This window comes from Varroa jacobsoni, unplaced genomic scaffold, assembly GCF_002532875.2.
Source record: "Varroa jacobsoni isolate VJ856 unplaced genomic scaffold, vjacob_1.0 scaffold_466, whole genome shotgun sequence".
NCBI classification, from domain to species: Eukaryota; Metazoa; Arthropoda; class Arachnida; order Mesostigmata; family Varroidae; genus Varroa; species Varroa jacobsoni.
This window is the reverse complement of record NW_019213368.1, coordinates 184,659-204,722: the sequence shown is the minus strand read 5'-3', so window position 1 is coordinate 204,722 and position 20,064 is coordinate 184,659. Positions and strand designations below refer to the sequence as shown.

Below are 20,064 nucleotides of genomic sequence, written 5' to 3'. Positions count from 1 at the left end.
GCAACGGTAGATCACAAGTCTGCGTATAGGAGACACTCTTCCTGACAGCCTGTTAAGGGCAGAACGGCTAGAATTCATAATACCAAGCTAGAATACGAGAGAGAGGGCGCTAGTAATAATGGGTGAGGGGTTCAATTATACCGAGCTGGCGGCTGTGATAGCCAACACCAAACCGAAACCACTCCGAAGTACAATAACAAGTGAGACAGATAAGTAAACAATGGAACAGGGTTATGCGCGAGTGCTGACGCTGAATGGCGGACCGCCTTATTTCAAAATGAAGACGATGGAACGGATTTTGTGGCGATATGATCGGTACGACAATCAAGGCATATACATGAATGTCTGAGGACAGTTGACAACTAAGAAAAACATTGAACGAGCTAAATGCATCTTGTAGTCTAACGCTGGTCAGCTAAGTTTAAGTAAGCAGTTACGCTAGAGAAACTTCTTCGGGTCGTAGACACTTTGCACCTAATTATAATAAATGAGTTTCGCTCCAAACAACCTTCAATATTAAATTTAAGGCTAATTCAATTTATTTGATGTACGAATAACTGGTTAGTTTTTTGCTTGCAGAGCGATATTTCATATCAGAAGCGGCAAAGTTTAAACGCTCGTTCGATTAAACAGGAATCCTCAGAAATATGTGTCCCAACTTCGTTGACTGTATCGTCCAACCTGTTGGCTAGTCTTATCAATGCAAAATAGTCTCCAGAAATGCTCATTCCGATTTGTCTAAGACAAAATACAGAACTAACGCGGAAAGTTGACTAGAAATATTGGTTGAACAACATTGGAGAGAATCGAAGCTTAAATGACCTAGATCATTTTCGGTCATTTAAAACTACCCTAGTCGGTCCTACTCAACATCTTACGAAATTACCTGCTAGGATGTTTTACTAACTGTATAAGACCGGTAATTGCTGATCGAATGGGATCGGTCTAACAGAGAACGACCATGCAAAATATTACTAATAATAATTTAAATTATAGATTTAAATTATGTAATTAAGCAAAAGTATCAGTGAATGAGACAGCGGACAACATCATTACGCGTTTGTCAGTCTAATGGTTCGAGGCTTTTAACGCAAGTAAAACATTTTGTAGTAGTTTACTTTTATAGCTTACTTTATTATGGATTTTGGCTGTTTTTTTTTTCATTTCGAAGGGCTTATCCTCTGTTAGAGGATATGCGCCAATTACGAATGGGGGCAGTGAGGCAGCATCAGGCACGTTAAGCACAGTCTAGTGAAATTATCTATTTGCTCTTAACTACTGCTTGAGAGATATAATTCTGTATCTCAATGGTCAGTCATAAACGGTTATAACCCTAGAATTGACTTATATTAGTGATGAATGCGTTATATAAGAAAAAAAAAATAAACTCCGACGAGCGACCTTTTCGACATCGCGTCTAAGCTGTTCATAACATCCGTACCCTTGGGTGCTAGTAGAAGCGTAACGTCCAGAAAAATCTGGATATGCTCATACTGCTTTCAGTACAATAGACGATTTTTGATTTGACGAGTTTACTGAAACCTCGGACACTTGGAAGAAGTTTGGAATAACGAAGCACTAAATTGAACGGCTGATACTGAGATGAGGGAGTAAGTACAAATAAGTGATGACGAGCTCAGAGATTGTCAACGAAATGTAATCATAAAATGGCCATCCCGAACGTGTATGTTTTGTATAAATCACTGTCCAGAATCTAACGGAATTGCGCTCGACTATTCTAGGTAGAGAAATCGAATACGCTCCCATGAAGCAATCGGCATCTAGGAGCAAGGATCTTTAACAAGACGTACGAAATTATTTGAAACTGATACAATATATATTGTCATTCGAGATGGATCAGAGAATGCTGTCGATAGAGCTTTATGTCTGAGTTGTATTGAGATCGTCTGCGACTGCGCCGAATTCTTACAAACACTTCCTATGTTTAAATTGTCATACCGATAATTTTAGTAAAGGCTGATACGCGAATTGCTGCTTGACGCTATCTGTTGCGCTAAAAACATTTTAAAAATTAGAGACGTAGGCAGAATTTTGCCAATACGTTATACACTAAGCTTTCACGTAAAGCTGGAACCTAGTTATATCTTGATTTGGATTGTGTACTATGTATGTATATTATAGGCCTATGAAGACTGGTTTATAATGGTAATGATGACGAGAACCCCGACATTTTTAGGAACAACTCAGCCTTATTTTGTTTACAAAATATACATTTATTTCATATATTAGTTATACGAGTTTAAACAGGCAATCTTAGCTTGTTCACATTTTGATGATGTAAATTGTTAATGTAACTGGGAAAAATAGAACATATACCGCAGCTTTTTGTCCGTGATTTAACATGTTACGAAAAATTGAATGAATCTCCATCAGATTCAGTCAACTAAAAACGTATTTTTCGTTTCTCTCTTTAGGACGACAAAAGCTATCGAGAGTCAGTTTTTCTTCTATCAAAATTGAAATGCTTTGAGCATGGTGTCTTTATCTAACGGTAATAAAGTAGTAATAATAATAATAGTGATGAAGTTATATATCACAATAAAGAGTGTAGGCAATACTATGGTTAACATCGCACACACATCTTCAACAAACGCCTACTCGTTGTAGGTGATAAAAACATTTGGCTGATCCTGTCATTTTGCGTAGCATTAAAGACATACGTTATTACTAAAGATTTTTGCAATTTATATTGTTCAGCTATTTATCATGCACAAATACATGGATTTAGAGACGATAACGAACGGATAATTGACCAGGCTTATTAACGGGAAAAATTCACTATGAATAAGAATGGCAATGATGTAGTTGAAATGTATTTGTAATGAAATATTTTTGTAGGGCGTTTATACTCTCTTAACAGAGATCATGACAAGGGTAGTGCTCCGTAAAAAGCTTTTAAAGTGGGTAGTTCTAGTGGCAATGGCATGTAACTTTTTAAACATCAACCAAATTCACTGAGCAGGATCTGCAAATGATTCAGTTTCTTTATGATCTTTTGCAGAAATTGTTGTCGTCAGTAGCGAAGCACACCGCATAATGCTCCGTAAACTTACATAAATGATTGTCGTGATAAGCAGAAATTACTTATAAAATACGTCCTAAAATCTGTCCTAAGGATATCCCAAAGTTCTGTAATTATTTTGGATTGAAAGTAATAATGATAATAGTGCTAACAGCGACGGTTAAATCATTGTCATCGTTCTTCGGTGTTATTTGGTAGGTAATATGCGACTTTACACGGTTGTATCATAGGAACCATACATTATGGCATATGCGTTTATAAAAGTTCGTAAAGGTGTTAGATTATGTCAGTATTTCGTTATAAAATTAGCTAAATTCCTACACAAACACTACCTATCACTAACCATTTGCATAGAATCTACATTTTCCGTTTGGTGAGAAGAAGGAAATCCCATGAATCAATTTTTCATTTTACCAAAAAACACTCAGTGTTCATTGACGGACACATTGATGCAGTGTCGCATTGTCCGAATTTACCAACATGGACACGTTTCAGGGAAGTCGACAGCAGATAAGTATATCAAAAACTCGGTAGGATGTCTTATGCAGATTTTTGTTCTGTGCCCGAGGTCTTTTAGTGACCTATGTAAGAACCGTGTCACTCTTCCGGATACAGATTTTAAACGTAGTATGTTCAACGAACATTAAATTATTGTCAATCGGCTCTATGATACAATTTAAAATAGAATTAATACGCTTATGGATCATGGATTAGTATGCATGCCAACCGGCAACTCAATTTTTGTAGTTCATTCGAATTTTTTAAGTGCTTCGTTTAATCTCAGTCACTTACTTCTCTATCTAAATGTTGAACTACTCGGTGCATTTTTCGTGATAGCAGGTTTTAAACAACTCACCTTTAACGCTAACTTTAGTAACCTCACGCGATACATACTTTTGTACATCTTTATCTGGAGTGAATAGATAGAAATAGAAAGTTTGCGCGCATGCAGAGTTTTATAGACATTTTGTTCTGCCTATGTACTTAGCGCACATCCATACGTCTTTGCTATTGCTGGTGCTGCTTTTAAACGACGCGTTTCCAAAGAGGAAATTGCACATTAAGCAACATGTCGCTTCAACAATCTCTGACGCAAAAAGATACGGGGCCATCTGCTTTATGAAGCATTTTCCGAGATGTGCTTTTCCGTGTATTATTGTTGTGCCGAAACTACATAACTACACGTACAACCCGAGTCCTGAGAATATGATTGCAATAGCACTGGGCTAGAATGATCATTCATATATATATACTAGAATTCATATCCCTGTAAGTTGTCTATTTGTTAGATTGGCTTTCTACTTAATGCTTTTTCCGCCTTCCTCCGTTGTGGCAGACCATGCTTCTTAATAGCACTCAGGATCGTTCGCCCCATAATTGGCATTAGTCTTTTCCCAACATGCGACGGACTGCATGGTCAACATGTATTGACGTCTAGAAATAGCCCTATTATGCCAAATTCGCATTAACGTATTCCAGATGCTAGATATTGAAGCTGATTTAATTTCTGTTCATTCATCTATTGTTGGTGTCCAAATTTGTTGAACGCTCGAATGAGACACTCGACATTTGCCCTCATGCCTTGCAGAAATACTCCCATGATGTTGTACACTTGTTGTTCGGACCTGTCGCCTTTGCCCGTTAATACTTCAATCATACGTTGGCGGCTAGGCGCTGCGTAGACGCAGACCTGTCAAGAAAACAACCCACAAACGGTAAGAAAATCAAACTATATTGATTATAATGTATCTATTCAAAGCGGTTTAAACAGCCAGTTTCGTCATAGCCACTTACCGCTTTAACTCAAAAAGATCAGTTATCGCTGTTCGTTCCACCTTTTGAATTATGACCTGAAAACAGTAGAAGATTGGCTTTCCACCCAACGACAACCCACGAAAATAGCCATGCTCAAATACTATACCGTACAGGATGGATACTGAACAGTTAGATACGCGAAGCTATACGAACGTATGCAACAAGATTGAACTACCACTTCACGTAAATGGGCCACGGCGTCACTTAATTCCAATGAAGTACGGTAGTGGCGTCAAGTGTTACGCTTAATACTGGTCACAGGTCTACGAAAGGCCAGACAAGCCGCGTTCGAACATTTTAAGTGGGATGCGGTCTCCATGGTGTAACGGTTTGCTGTTGTAATGAGTGAACTTGTGCAACCTTTTTGGAAATCTACTCAGTTTAACAAACTGCGCGTGAGTCCTTCCAGCTGCTATCAAGCACTCTGTGGTCATATTCTAGCTGAGCACGCATTAGGTATCGATTCTTCTCATCCAGTTGTGACAATAGATAGGTTTTGTTCATATTTGACATATTGGTGTCTTTTCTATTATCACAATATTCGGGCACATAATGTGGATAACGTACCTGAAAGATCTTTTGCGCGAAAAAATTATGGTGCATCTTTAACTTGAACTCGTATGCCTCACGAAAGTACGGCCGTATATCTTCCTCTTTGAGGTTTTTCTTTTGTGAAAAAAACACAAAGGAACAGCTTCTATTAAGTAAACGTTATGCGTAATATTTTTAGCTCCTGGAATTTACTTGTATTATCGCTAAGGTTGGTGTAAATTCAAAATATGTTTAAGCCGCTTTCATTGACTGCTTTATTATCTAGGCACCAAGTCTAAAGCAATCAACTAGCCTTTCTTTCTATTTTATAACTTTTAAATAAATTTCTATTGTAAATATTTTGCAACTATGAAAGACAACACTCAACTGAAATCCTATTTGACCTCAAAAGCTACCAAAAATTTTACATAATCTGATAAACTCGACAATAATATATGTTTTCGTTCTTACAAACGCCTAAACCCAATTGAAGTCATAGAACAGATAATAATGGTGTGTTATTGACATATGGAATCTTACGGGATCAATAAATTTACTGAGAAAAAAAAGGATGAACTCGCAGCTTCGTTTAAGCCAGGTTAACGAAATCACTGCTTCCTGCCGACGCTTCTGTTCTTGATTGTCGACCTCCACTCTTGGATCGAGCATAGAGTCTAAGTACTTGAATTTATGCGGATCAAATAGCACCAGCTTCTTCACCTGTACAAAGAGGAGTCTCAGTACTGTTATGCTATTGGTTAACACACGTCTGCTACTGAGATATGTTAATTGTTTTTACTACGAGTTGCAAAAGTGTTGTTATCTGTAATTCTTCAATGCCTTATTAACAGAAATCATAAGATGAATCATGTTTTGGGAAAAGAGAAAGAGGCGTCATAAAGTTCACAGGTGCAGGAAACACCGGATATCCTCAACATTCGCTTCGTTGCGTGCTGGAGGGCAACAAGTGCGCAGCTTGGCGAGCAACCCGTGGCAAACTGATTTTAATGGGTGCACCAGAACAAATTGGTAGGTGATCCCAGCAATCGCATAATTACGAAATCAATATGCCCAAGAAAAGATTGAAAACGAAAATGCAGCTCGTCTTTCTCATCGACAAGAGCGAACATTTCTTAACGCCTCGCTCTAAAAAATTGATCACTTGGTACACTTACCTTCTCAATGTGTCCATTAATGTCTGCCTTGACAGGCGAAAAAATACCTCCAAGCATCGCCAAAAAATCAACGACAACATGGGATGCTGCTAGGAAAGGCTCCGATAATATCCGGTCCGTCGGGGTGATCTTAGGGTAAAACGTTGACTCAAAAACAAATTTTGAAGGTTGTCCAGCGTCCGTTGCAGTAGTCATCCTTCACCTAACATCCGCAACAATCGCATGCCAATCAACAAAATACACAGCAAAAACATCGTCATTGCTTACTAATAGGACAATTCCACTGTTATACACCGTTATACATCAGAGAGGGATTTCAATGGTACGTGACTGCAGTAAATATAACGGTAATAACGGTTAAAGACAACACGCGAGAAAAAGATTTCGAAAGTAAAACTACTAGAGTCTGAAGACCTGTAGTTATGTGCACATTATTAGGCCATCTTGAGTTACGATCAAAGCGAGTTTAGTTACACCAATCATACTAAGGGACAGAAAAGCAAATAGATTGACACGAGAATCAAATGTAGACAGTGGTAGCTATCTATATGCATTTATCATGAAGCTAGGCGCGAAGGAACCGGCCAAATTTTCAGGTTTACGCAATTTATGTTCATGACTGTGCTCATCTGATTTCTGCTAGCGCCCCACTTGGGTGCTACATCAATGATTTAGATAGTATCAAAGAAAATCTCTGTTGCCAGGTGCGACGAAAGATGCTGAAAATCGAAGATCAGATTTTTTTTTCTTAACCTACTCTTCACTTATTCTAAGCAAAAAAAAATCTTCATTGAAGCCGGCGAGCGGAGATCTATTCATTGGTTGCTGCTAAAATGATCTATTATACTACGTATCAAATGAATTTTAATTTATTTTCAGTCTAAGTTCACTCAGGACAGGCCGCTGCATACTATACTTATATTTTAGTAGGCCTATTTCTTATGTTTTTTAATCAAATATAAACTATAATAAATAATTATTTAGAGATAAGGCCGTAAATATTATTGTATCTACTCTTGATGTTACCAATAAGAACAGGGATTCTCGTCAGAAGAAGCAGCACAATGCTACGGCGCTTCACCGTTATCAGATTTATTACTCCTTCGCCATCCTCAGCACGTACTGCTAGCGATAAGCCAAGGCAAATATCTAAGTCTAAAAATGCTTATGTGTCCGCGGACGTTGCTGCTACGCGTTAATAACTGCCGCAGTGGGCCAACCTTGGCTAGTTAGGATAACTTTCTATATTTTGTTGATTTTCTGAGAAAACAGATCGTTGAATACTCATGGATAGACGCTATTCTGCTTCTGTATGGCTATGCGTGTGTATTTTGCGCTCTTTGGTGAATTAAGCGAAAATAATTATGACTAAATATAAGGGTCCAACAATGAGCGCATTAACTACAAACTTTGACACATTTAACATTGCTTGTGAGGATTAAATTATCGCATAAAAATGCGATGCACTCGTAGAAGGAGTTTCAGGAGGTAAATTCTAAGATCCCTTTACCCCAAGGGTAAACAAGGAGCATTAGATTTTCTATGAAATCCTTTAATTATTCAGTTTCCGACAGTTAAAAGATTACAATTTAAATTATTTCATATAAAGTGTATTATCGAGCTTACCTAAAAGAATTATTTTTTTTAATAAAAGGACCACCTACAAACAGGCTGGCTAAATAGATCGTCTCTTTCCATTGTAGATACATTAAGAACATATCTAGGGCTGTGTTTACGCTGGATAGTCTAATAGTTTTCTAGGAACCTTCTGTTCGACAATAACGACAGCCTATAATATGTACATGAACAAAACGCAATTATATAAAACTGAGCAAACCTCAAAGCCCAACGATACTGATAGCTATTAGTCTCGCAGAGAGCGCTTGCAGTATTTGAAGTCAGTTTCCTTGCATCTGCCATATTTCCTCAATGATTATTGAGCTAATGCTACACGCAATCCTTATTTGTTAATGCAAATTTGTTAACGATACGTTATGACTGGATATAACACGTAGTTATCTGTAGATACTCTTAAATCTGATATCGTTTGCCTGTCAGCTTCAGTGGTGATGTTTCTTGCAACGTGGCGTCGAATGTTAGGAAACATGAAGGGTCGTTTTGACTATTTAGATAACTTTTTACAGCGACCTTGTCTGTGCTCGTTTCAAAACCTTTTCAACACCTTGACACATCTAGCTTATTCCAGAGTCGGAATAATTTGTGTATATATGTATACACGAAGTACTAGCAAAGAAACATTCTAATGGATATATCTAACATTCTAATGGAATAATCCGTTACATAAATATCTATATGTCGTCGTATAATTTACAATTTTTTAGAACTTCTTCTAAGAGTAACTTCAGTAGAAAAACTTATTATTTTTTGGGTTCTAGTGGGTATTCTAGCGGGTCTTCGAAAAAGTATTAACCGCTTTCAAGCCAAACTAATGGCAAATATTTTACATACTACAAACGAATATTACTAAGTTATATTTTTTTTACTAAGTTATATATATTTTCTGATAACATCGCAATCTTATCGCCATAGAACTTTTATTGTTTTTGAGTGACTAAGTGTTCTTATTACTGAATCAAAATTATCATCGTGATTTACAGAAACCAAAACAGATGACAGATTGATAATGCAAGTCCGGGTTATGTGGCAGATGCATTTAAATTTCGCGGGCAACTAAAAAAAGCAATGCCATAATAAATGAAGGCATCTTTTCTATTCACTAGTTCCGATCGATCTTTTCAATGGCTTGTTTTTGCGCGCTTGTTGGTCGTTTACGATGAAGCTCATAATCAATTGTTTCCATAGATGCTGGCAACTCATACCGCATGGTTCCTTCCCAAACACACAAGTGTCATTTCCTTTGACGTCAATCTGGGCTTTACTACAAATTGTAAAGAACTATTTTGCGGCAATTTGCGTGCCACTCAGACACATCGAGCTTTTTTTGAAGCCAACCTCCTGTGAATGACTTCAGATTAAATGGCCGGAGTTTTTTAGTGATCTGGAGACATTATGCCTATTCATTCTCTTGCTCAAACATCGCAATCATTTCATCAGCCTCTTCCGTAATTGGTCAACCACTAGGCATAAGATAAGAAGCATCTTTGCATCAAAAGTTCCAAAACGAAGACAGCAACACCATCCTGGGGCCGTTTTTCCTGACAGCACAAACTCGTTTTTAAGCCTGGGCGGCATTTGTGACGCTATGGTAATAAAATGACTGCCGAAATTTCGCTCATTATCAAGGCGATTCATTCTAGGTTTACACAAAGGCGTTCTAACTATACCATTAGCGCATTTGACTTTCGATGTGATTCGTATTACTTGATATATGTGACTCTACGGATATCTAGCTAGAGAAGCGGTTAATACTACAATTCAATATATTATGTAAGAGCAGGCTTTATAATTCGACAGGAGATCCTGGTTAATTACATAATCTTATCGATAAGACGATTTCGGTATAAAAGACCTACTGTTCGCTATTAAATTCTAGCAAAGTTCTTAGGCTACTTTGCAGGGACACAGTGGCGAGACTGAGCTATACTTTATACTTTGAGGTTAACGGATTTAAAGCTACGCGAAAATGCATGCAGTCAACATGCCAAAGGAAAACAAGTGAGGATTCTCTATGTTATAAAGAAGCATGATATAAGTTTAGCTTAATAATAAATTTTGCTAACATTTGCACTTTGACAAAAGTGTTTGGTAACTAACCAGAATAATATTCAGCGCTCTTAATAAACAGAAAACAAGTTGCTTTATAGCAATGCGTAGCCCTTTCTTGGGGCTTAGGTTTGATACTATATAACTATATGCTTCGTTTACTAATATTCCCGCTTAGTGCAGATATAGAAAACTCTCAGCGGACAGTCGGTTTATACCCGGGTAGAACACAACGTTCTTAATAGAAGTACTTGGCCCGTCCTTATTCTAGACTAAGTCTAACTTTGCTCTGCAATTGTGCTGGTAGCGCTAAAGTAACAACTTCGTTCTACAGGAAATAGTGAAGGAAATCGAAGTAGATTTTTGTTGACTACATTCAGATTACGTACCCCGTAGATCGGCGTCGTCCATGAAAACCCGTCGGCTAGGCTGTGGCGGTTACGCCGTACTGGTATAGTGTTTGTTTGTCTGTCGAGTCACTGTGCTAAAACCGAAATAAAAAAATTTACCCTATACCAATATGAAAACACAGGATGAAATCAGTTAATGATAGCTAAAGTTATCCGCCAACATAGAAATCGTTTCGGTTTTTGAATTGGTAATTAGTTTCTGTCAAAGACAGCCTGATGACGCGCGTTGCAACGCAATATTCATAGTATTTTGCAACGAGCAGATAGAGTGAGGAGTGTGATATCGTAACGAACGGGAACATCAAATATAAGTTAGTGTCCGGACCAAATGGTTTCTTTAAAAATTGAAGTAATCAGCCGCTAACATCGCATCCATCTTCTTATATAATATTATACTGTCGACAGTCTTGATGCTCGAACATGGTGAGAAGAGCATGATGGAAATGACAAACCTCGCAAGCAACAGATTGTGGTTCGCAGCAAAGATTGCCTTCAACCGGGGGGCGATGTATTCTATAGGAATATGGAAAAACCTGTCGTTGGCAAGTGTCGTAGCAAGATCGATGCTGAATAACAGAAATTAAAAAGCAAACTGCTGAAAGATACACATATATGCTTACAGAGTCAATATATAATTAATTTAGCTTCATCCACCTATAATTGCACTTGATCATTCTTAAACAGGATACATATGTCTATTTCTAAATTAAAACAAATAACACGATTTATATAGACAAGATTATTTCCTTTAGTCATGAGGTTGATTGTATTGTTTTCTTTTTTATTATTGGCGATATACTTTGCTCATTCACTTAACAGTCATTTTTTGATGATTGTCAACTGATCAAGGAAATTACCAATACGCTACATCAATATTCTATAATACGATTAACAATTGAGCAGGTTCGTAAGTATGTTTCTTTGAATGTCTTGTACCTAGCTAAAAAGTATGCTAGAACCAAGTAGGGCGCAGCGCAGTGCATTTGTTACGCTTCCTGAATTAAACTCTTACGTTATTATGTAGTCGCACTGCGTCCAGTAGCTTGTCCAACTTGACTATCTAGCACATAAAAGGTGTATGCTTGCTTATTCCTAGCTTAAATCACTCTAAGGTTTGAATCTCCCTTTTTTTGACAACTACGATTTTCGATCTCGAATCAGGCGTGGTTACACATTCACACAGGTAGGCGAAACCATTCGGTTGAACGTTTTGCTCATTCAACGACCAACCCTTTCAGTGAGCTTTACATATTACTTTAAACGCGGCCAGTTTGAGTCGATTGTACGATGGAACATTGCCAATAAGATTGTGTCGATATTTGTAAAAGTTTAACCTCTGGGGTTATTTGCTTCATCGTCAAGATACCATTACACGAGAAGCAGCCAAACAGCTCGACGTCCCTAGTTGTAAAGGCTCCCGTGCGCAATACGTCATTATCGCAGCGTTCAACAGGAAGTTTCGTTTTGGTTTCAACGTCGCCGACGACGACGACGCCCACAACAACGCCTCTCAGCACTCCTCACCTTTAACCATCACTGAGCATCGGCAATTGCTTTCACCGAGACCTGGATAACTGTCACAGTCCCGACGGACAGCACTACTGGCTGCACTCGAATACTACCGTGATCATATTTCCAACCAGTACGCGCTTTTGGACCGATGAGCACATTATAATCGTTTAATCAATTATGGTAGTCATATGCCTTTTTGTCAATATTTCAAGGTGATGCAGCCTAATCATGTTAAAAAATAAGGTAAAGTAAAATAAAGATTAAGAAAGACTGATAAGGCCTTCTTTAATATAATAAATAAAGGCCTTTTTTATTATTTTTTTTACTATAGGCTTAATAAGAGCCTTGACCTGTCACTCTCTAGCTGCGTAAAATTCTGATTTGTTGTCGTAAATAGTAAGAGTCTTACCACCTTTAGCGAGTCATCTATCTGCTGTGTTGAAGGAAATCGCATCATAGGTCTATTTTGGTTTCGTTATCGGTATCCCTCGTACCGGTATTATGTATATAAAGAAAAGGAGACCTGAAAGACACTTCATATTCTTCACGAATTTTTGTGAGACTTGCCTGATGCGAGATCAAGAAATAGAATTAGCATGCAAGCAAACCAACTGAACCTGAGGACACCTGCTTATTTTAGATGTATTATGTTGTAATAGTAGAATATTAGGCTGATCATTGCAAATCAAACTCGCAACGAGCATGTGCGCCGCTACCTCTTTAAAAGCGTATCGTTTGTATAAATGCTTACATAAGTTTACTTATGTAAGCATTTATACATAGAAATGACCAGAGTAGAATACTCGTAAGCGATTCAATCTACCTTTCCACCAATTCTCCGAGATCTTATACTGCATCATTAGAGCCATCATTTGAGAGAAAGAAATCTATGTTTAATTAGACAAATGATTAGGAACGTTCATCATCATAAAAAGAACTGATGATCTGGCTTGACAACATTTCATAACCGATCGCAGTTTCTCTTCGCTGGAGACGACTAAACCTTCTCCTGAGACAGCCTTTAACCTGTACATAGTGCAACATCATTAAACATTTAATCATCATCAGAAGTCGGACTAATGCATACTACCTATCACAGCCCCTTTTCACTCGGTTGGCTGCATAGCACATGTTCACTAGATTTATTTGGCTGTTTCACGCGAATCTGGCGAATTCTGAGACCGCGTAACTTTTAAACTAGTTAAGCATCAGTTCTTGATATTCGTTAGAGGTGCTTTCCTTTATTTTTACACACTTGTCCCATCGTTCCCACGTGTAATTTCTTTATTTGTGACCTTTCGAAGCAAATGATATACGTTCCTAAGAATCGCCCTCTTTAGGACATTGAAAGTCCTGTAATAACACGGACCTAGCTAGACGGGTTGAAACCAACATTGGATGCTCCTTTGCTCAAACCAGAAAACAATTAAATCATAGCAGTGTTTCATTTTTGACGAGTTTTTCACAGTAACAAATGCCCCTTATGTGCATTGCAAGTTCTATCATCATCTTACACTTGAACCTACTCGACACTGCCACCGAACTTCATTTTTCTTCGGGGCGACGTCACTTTCGTCGGATCCCTTTTCGGTTATCGTTAAGGATTAAATCTATGGCTACGTATGCTCCAGGTAGATTTTTTTATCATTGAAAATACACAAGTTTTACGTGGAATACGCCACACGCATTTACTGATGCGAAGCCTATTTATGAGAGCTCCAGTTTTTTTTACCAGTGTTTAGATTGTGATTCTGTATCATGTTGCAAGCAAAATGCCAGCTTTAACATCTAACATTTTCAACCGCCTAACTGGTCTTCAAATGTTTACATCATTTACATGCTGTATTCAAGACCTCCTTGCCTAATGTCCTCATCAGTCTTTGATGAATTTTCGCAACGCTATGCCCCTTGGGAAAACGTGACCACATACCGTTGATTTTCGAAACTAAACGATATTTTTTCTCCCAGACATATTTCTCCTGCACTAAACTCAATCGATTTTTACTCATAACTTTCTAGGAGACTGGAGTATTTACCAGGCAGGTTCCGTCTGCTAGTGGTGCGTAGTTCAAAAACTATTTCCAAAAAAAACTATCCAATTTCAAAGTCCATCGAATTCACTTGTAACAACCTAATATATCGAGTCTGAGTAACCAGTTTATTGACGTTTCGGTATTCTGGAATTGTCGCAGGCCGCTATTAAGTTTCTGCTTCTGGTGCCTCAGACAACTTTCTCAAGCGGTGACTTTATCGATATTATCAGTAAAAGTGGACCTTCCTTTTTTAGTCTCTGCTGTTGCACTCAAGTTCGATAGGTGACTTTTTTCTGTTAGTCTCCGGCCGTCGAAAACCTGTAGTTTGTATTCGTACATCACTTAACTGTGCATACAAACTGCAAATGACACTGAAATTGGATAGGAAAAAAGATAACAACAAAGAACTAGACCGCAGACCATTACGGGCTTGTTCTCTCAGAACCATACAACCTACATTGTCGATACAGAAAATGAACTGAGTTAGAAATCCAACATTGTACACAACTCCCATCATATTTACATTATATCAATGTATACACTTGAACGGAATGTCAATTGTCTGTAATTTATTTATCTTTATACTATATATCAATAGTAACTAGTGCAAGTATTTTTAGAGGCAGCAAAATATATATAACGATCAAATAAATGCGGCCTTCCGAATTTTAGATTTAAAGATACTAGTAGCGTAAAGATAAACATTTGAGACGTCACAGCGCTACTATAGCAATGTTTCTTGCGATAATCTGGGATATATAACAATTTCATTGCCTATTGAGCCCTTTGAAAGCGTCACGTCGCCTTAAGATCAATCTATTAAACTATGAGCTCGTCGCCCTTTTTTTTTTCTTCACTCTATTATGAATTATTTGTTACAACCATAAAACATTGCGCTTCGACACATCTTTGTTCCCGTGCTAGTGCAGTGGGTAACGTATTTGTCTATTAAACTTGTATAAAACATACGCGTAATGTCTGAACTAACACTATACAGTTCTTTTCTTCTTTCAAAAAAAATCTGTAAAAAATCGTTTATAGATCGTTAAGTATAAGTCGTTCCTTGGCGTAATTTAGCTTCAAAGCATCGTTTTATGTGCTCTGCCAGCCCGCTTATAAACAACAGACCGGTGTTCATGTTATTAAATTGCCACACTCACGACTGTTTGTCTCATTGCGCACGGAAGGGGAAAGTAGCTGAGGTACACGCGCGAGAAAGAATGAGAAACATGATGAACTAAATTTGAATCCGCATGTAAGCAAACCTTATTTCCTGCTGCTGCCTAAAGTAATGCCTAACGGCTTAAGTAGCAGACATTGAGCACGAAAAGCATATATACACATAATCATCTTATATGACGACGTTAATTAACTAAACATTGATGACGTATGCAACGTTGAAAGAACCAACAAAAAGGACTAGATGCAATAAGTAACTATATCCCATCAACGAGCTCTACTTTAATCAAGTCTATTCGCTTACACACAACTACAATGGTTGCAGTATTGAAGCGTAAACATATATTTCTATATTCTTGCTTCTCGCGCATGTGCCTTAGCTGCTTTCCCCTTCCGTGCGCAACGAGACAAACAGTCGTGAATGTGGCAATTTAATAAGATGAACACCGGTCCGTTGTTTATAAGTGGGCTGCCAGAACACATAAAACGATGCTTTGCAGCTAAATTACGCCGAGGAACGACTTGGTTATACTTAACGGTTTATAAATGACCTCTTACAGAATTTTTTTGAAAAAGAAAATAACTGTATAGTGTTACTTCACACATTACGCGTATATTAAGTAGAATGTGTTCGGAGTGAAATTTTTACGTAATGACTTTAATTGTTTTACGTTTTTTGTGATAGTAAACCTACCTATCTTTAACAAGAACAATCGGACTGAGAAATTTTAGTTTTGTGTTAAAAGTTCTTACTGCTTGCTTGCTTCCCATAATAACACCACATGTATATAAACTGAAATTTCGAAGATACACACAGTTTTCATGTATAGTGTTATGAGCGCTAAAAACAACTTTAAATATAATGGTGTACTGAAGTGTAATTGTTTCGGGTTAGGAAGAGCTCTAGCGTTTGCTAGCACCATAATGAAAATAATCATTCGTAGTGATGTGATTGCCCGTCTGGACGATTTGAGATATGCTTGGATAAAGCCGTACTTCCGCTGCCTTCCGTGACCAGCAGCTGCAGTGTGTCACGCAACGGCTCGAAACTACATGAGATTTTGTACTTGTATACGTATCTTTATCGATGAGTCAAATGAGACTAGTTGAAGAAAAGTTGTACACATAACTATTATAGAAGTTCTTTCTAGTCGCATCCTTTTATTCTAACAACTAGCGATAATGAAAAAAATCATAGTTAAAATTAAATAAAGTAGGATTCATTTTATATAATATTAGCGTGTTACTCACTGTTTGACGATTGCTCGCTGCTTGAAAGAATGCTGTCCGCTACGCGACGTCAAATGAAATATACCAAGGCGTTATCAAAAGAAGGATTGCATGAAATCACCGTGATAATGGATGGCTTTTTATGGCCTTCAACGTCTCCAGTTTCAATCCTTATTCACTTTCTTCTGTCACTCAAAACCTCATTGTTGTTGTACCACTGTCGTGTACCTCACTTCATTGAGAGCACAGAATGGCCCGCTGGCTAACATAAACCCCTTTTCGTATCTTGCCTGTGCAGTATTAGCTTTGATTTACATTTGCTTCAACACGCAATGGCAAACAGCAGAGTACGGCGGGCGATATGATAGGAGCCGTACAATAACTACTAACCGACTAAATAGGGGCACTTGGATACGTTCTGTTGCAAATATATGAAGCAATAAGGCTCTTCTCGACGCTGTAGTGAATGGCAAATCGCCAATAATGCGTAGGAGAGACTCTGAAATGCCGAGCTGCCGCCTATTGTTTGTATACGCAAGTATTTTCTCATATAGTGTTGATGTTGTTGGCGATAACGACGAGAAGACTGACGATACAAGTTGTCTTAAGATACGCACATGTTATTCGTGATAGACAGCCGCATCAGTTACTTGTACTGCCAGGTAGCTCTTATGCATATGCTCTTTCACCAAATAAATGTCATGTTTCATTCAAACGCAGCGTCGGCAAGGACAGTCTTGTCGAGGTAACAAGACAAACATTAGTGTGCATACCATCCGTCGGCGACCCAGCCCTAAGTTCGTATCAACTTTCATGTAGCCGATTTCATCAAAAAACTGTTCACGTTCATGACACGCAAGCTAACCACTTGCCGCCCCCGTGTTTATTTTTGTTACGACCATTCTACTCTTGTTGAGCGGAAGGCAGAGCACGAATCAGCTGTTCACCCAACTTCCCGAGCGATCGGATGGAACGCACATAACGGCGGTGTGCACTGGCGGTGACTACGAGCGGGTGGTCGATTGGTGCTAAAATAAAGAGAGCAACTGCATTACTCCTAGTGACGATTTGCCCACGGATGATTGGCGCAAAGACAATGCAGATTCAAACAGAAAGACACGGCCATATACAACGATAATAACCGGCTATATCATGGACATATGTTATTACGCGGTGCTAGACAACGACAAAAAACAAGTGGCCGTATGAACGTCATGTGCAAATGCCGGCACGCAACGATGCAACAGGTTGACTTATCGAAATAGCTGCTCAAACTAATTGACTCTACTAGCCACTCCTACTCTGTTAAGACGGAGCAGCAAATAACAGTTATGACGACAGGATTATGTACTATTATATAAAGGCCAGAACTTCACGTCCACTGGGCTGCACTTACATTCGATTACAAAACCACTGAGATCACTCAGATCAGTTTATCAACACTTCTACGGCAGGCGGCTACCAGAAAACACCAACCTGCGCTGGAGAAACAAAACACCGTAATTACTCCTCTTTTCTCCTGTCAGTGGCTTTCTCAATTCACGGCGTTCCGTTTATCCGGGTACACCTGTGACAAAAATCAGCGTCGGCCGTACAGTTCGTACCCATCTAGCCAATTACATAGACGAGCAGGTGAGCCTTCAACCAACGATAGAGCACAAGATAAAACTAGCGGCGCAAACATCAACCGCAACTAACGGCGTTGGTCAGGAACAGAATCACTAGGTACCCGCAGACGGCCAGCATTTGTGCTGCGTCTGGAGTGACAGCCGTTATTCCCGATGATGTGAGCAATACGGCGTACGGGCGCAGGCTGAGATAAAATAAACGAGTTATACTGCCTGGAGAAGATGGAACTTAACGACGTGACTCACGGGAAAGGGCAGACGGCACAGATGTATTCAAAGAGGGAGAAGGCGTGAAAGGGAATGGGCGAACCCCATATTTATGGTGAAGACACTTCACGATTAAACGCAGGCAGCAGACAAAAACAGAGACAAATAACAACGAGAAAGGGTAAGTGAGAGGATGGATGGTTCGTTCTGTGCTGAGATGCCCAGTAACCGTCTGAAGCAATGTTTAGCTAAGACAGTAGAACTGAACACAGAACTCAAAACATTTATTTAGGTAGAATTTGTGCGCTAATATGAGATAGTTGCTGGGTAGTTGATGGAGTATTTTCGATTGGATTCAAAGGCATGAGAAAATAATGGTGTTTATTACTATAGTAAATAGCTTGGAGAAGTTTGAAATAAGCTCACTTAGCGATAGGGAAGTGATAGCAGTGTGGATGGACGTGATAGGTTATTAAGATAGCTTCATGGACATCTAGAGTGAATGAATCGTTGCAAATAAACGCATCTTAGTATACTCCGTGTTCGACAATATTACATATACAGCGCTCCCCTAAAGATACAATCATAATGAATTATTAGATGGATATTAGCATAATGCTTATGAAATCTTGGATAAGTTGAAGACAAAAATGTCAAGTCTTTTCATTGCGTTTTTATATAAATGTATATTGAAGCTGTGTCAATATGTGCCCGGATAGCATAAAATAGTCATAAGTAAGTTTTCTGTGGGGAGCAAAAAATTACTTATTCATATCATCTTTCACAAACAGTAGTTCGAGTATTTTTTTCCAGTTACAGTTAAAAAACCTAGGTATCTTAAGTATATATCAATATCAAATAAGTACTTGTCTATAGTGACGAATAAGTTTGAATCATTTATCTACAGGAAACATATCAAATTTGTGATGGTACGATTGACAGTCTAAGTGGCTCTTTACTTTCTAGCAAGATTGTTTGGAACCCTTATGTGAGCTATGTCACACATTATGATACATGCTACCAGATCGTTTAGACAAAACGACGTTTCCTGTTCGCCAAATTATCGGCCATTGCCGTTCAAGGCAACGATATTTCAACTCGACACAAAATGGAGTCGCTTTTCAGGTATGGTGTTCTGTTTAGTTTGTCTGCTGGTCCCGTACCACAGCCCCGAAACCGATCAATACGACTACGAAAGCCGACGAACTGATAAATGCGTTGAGTAAATTTAAAATAAATCACACAGAACGAAAGACTAAATTTACGCTTAGTCAAAAACGTGGATGTCTGCTGAAAGTGATTCTCTGAACAGATCCCATTCCGTTCAACTCGGGCACGCAAATCCTCAATTTACCGAGAATTCAGCTCTTTTCATGAGTCTTACAACAACCCTGCCACAGTCCGTGCATGTTATCAGGGCAATTTTCCAACCAAAAACTACTTCTGTCTTCTTACAAAGAAGTGAATAAGCTTTTTCAAAGCACACCGGATTGTACTGTTTCCATAAGGGCCAGTGGGGTGCATTAAGAAGCTCATGGAGGACTCTAATGGTCCGTTGTTGAAACACGAGCCCAATTAGACCGAAACTCATAACCTGCGCTCATCCAATTATTAGCT

At 38.5% G+C, this 20,064-nt stretch overlaps 1 protein-coding gene and 1 long non-coding RNA gene across 10 annotated transcripts; one reads left to right on the top strand and one right to left on the bottom strand.

Moving 5' to 3' along the window:
• Nucleotides 1–4: 4 nt before the first annotated feature.
• Nucleotides 5–3,208, top strand: LOC147753468 (uncharacterized). Of its 3 annotated transcripts, none has more exons than XR_015311150.1 (3): nucleotides 5–315; nucleotides 580–1,807; nucleotides 3,023–3,208. It is a non-coding gene; the product is annotated as an uncharacterized LOC147753468 (long non-coding RNA). The 3 variants fall into 3 exon arrangements; XR_015311151.1 differs by having other exon boundaries at nucleotides 163–315; nucleotides 1,743–1,807; XR_015311152.1 differs by lacking the exon at nucleotides 5–315 and adding an exon at nucleotides 325–425.
• Nucleotides 2,211–18,585, bottom strand: LOC111260690 (glycolipid transfer protein). 7 transcript variants are annotated; one of them, XM_022833641.2, is made up of 7 exons: nucleotides 18,009–18,585; nucleotides 16,634–17,640; nucleotides 10,638–10,732; nucleotides 6,565–6,766; nucleotides 5,930–6,109; nucleotides 5,426–5,524; nucleotides 2,211–4,733 (listed from the first exon to the last, which is right to left on the bottom strand). In XM_022833641.2, the coding sequence occupies exons 4-7, from the start codon at nucleotides 6,757–6,759 to the stop codon at nucleotides 4,563–4,565; spliced, it is 645 nt and encodes a 214-aa protein (XP_022689376.1). In that variant the 5' UTR covers nucleotides 6,760–6,766; nucleotides 10,638–10,732; nucleotides 16,634–17,640; nucleotides 18,009–18,585; the 3' UTR covers nucleotides 2,211–4,562. The 7 variants fall into 7 exon arrangements, with proteins under 7 accessions (XP_022689376.1, XP_022689375.1, XP_022689379.1 ...); XM_022833640.2 differs by lacking the exon at nucleotides 10,638–10,732 and having other exon boundaries at nucleotides 18,009–18,583; XM_022833644.2 differs by lacking the exon at nucleotides 10,638–10,732 and having other exon boundaries at nucleotides 18,089–18,583.
• Between the last annotated feature and the right edge of the window lie 1,479 nt (nucleotides 18,586–20,064).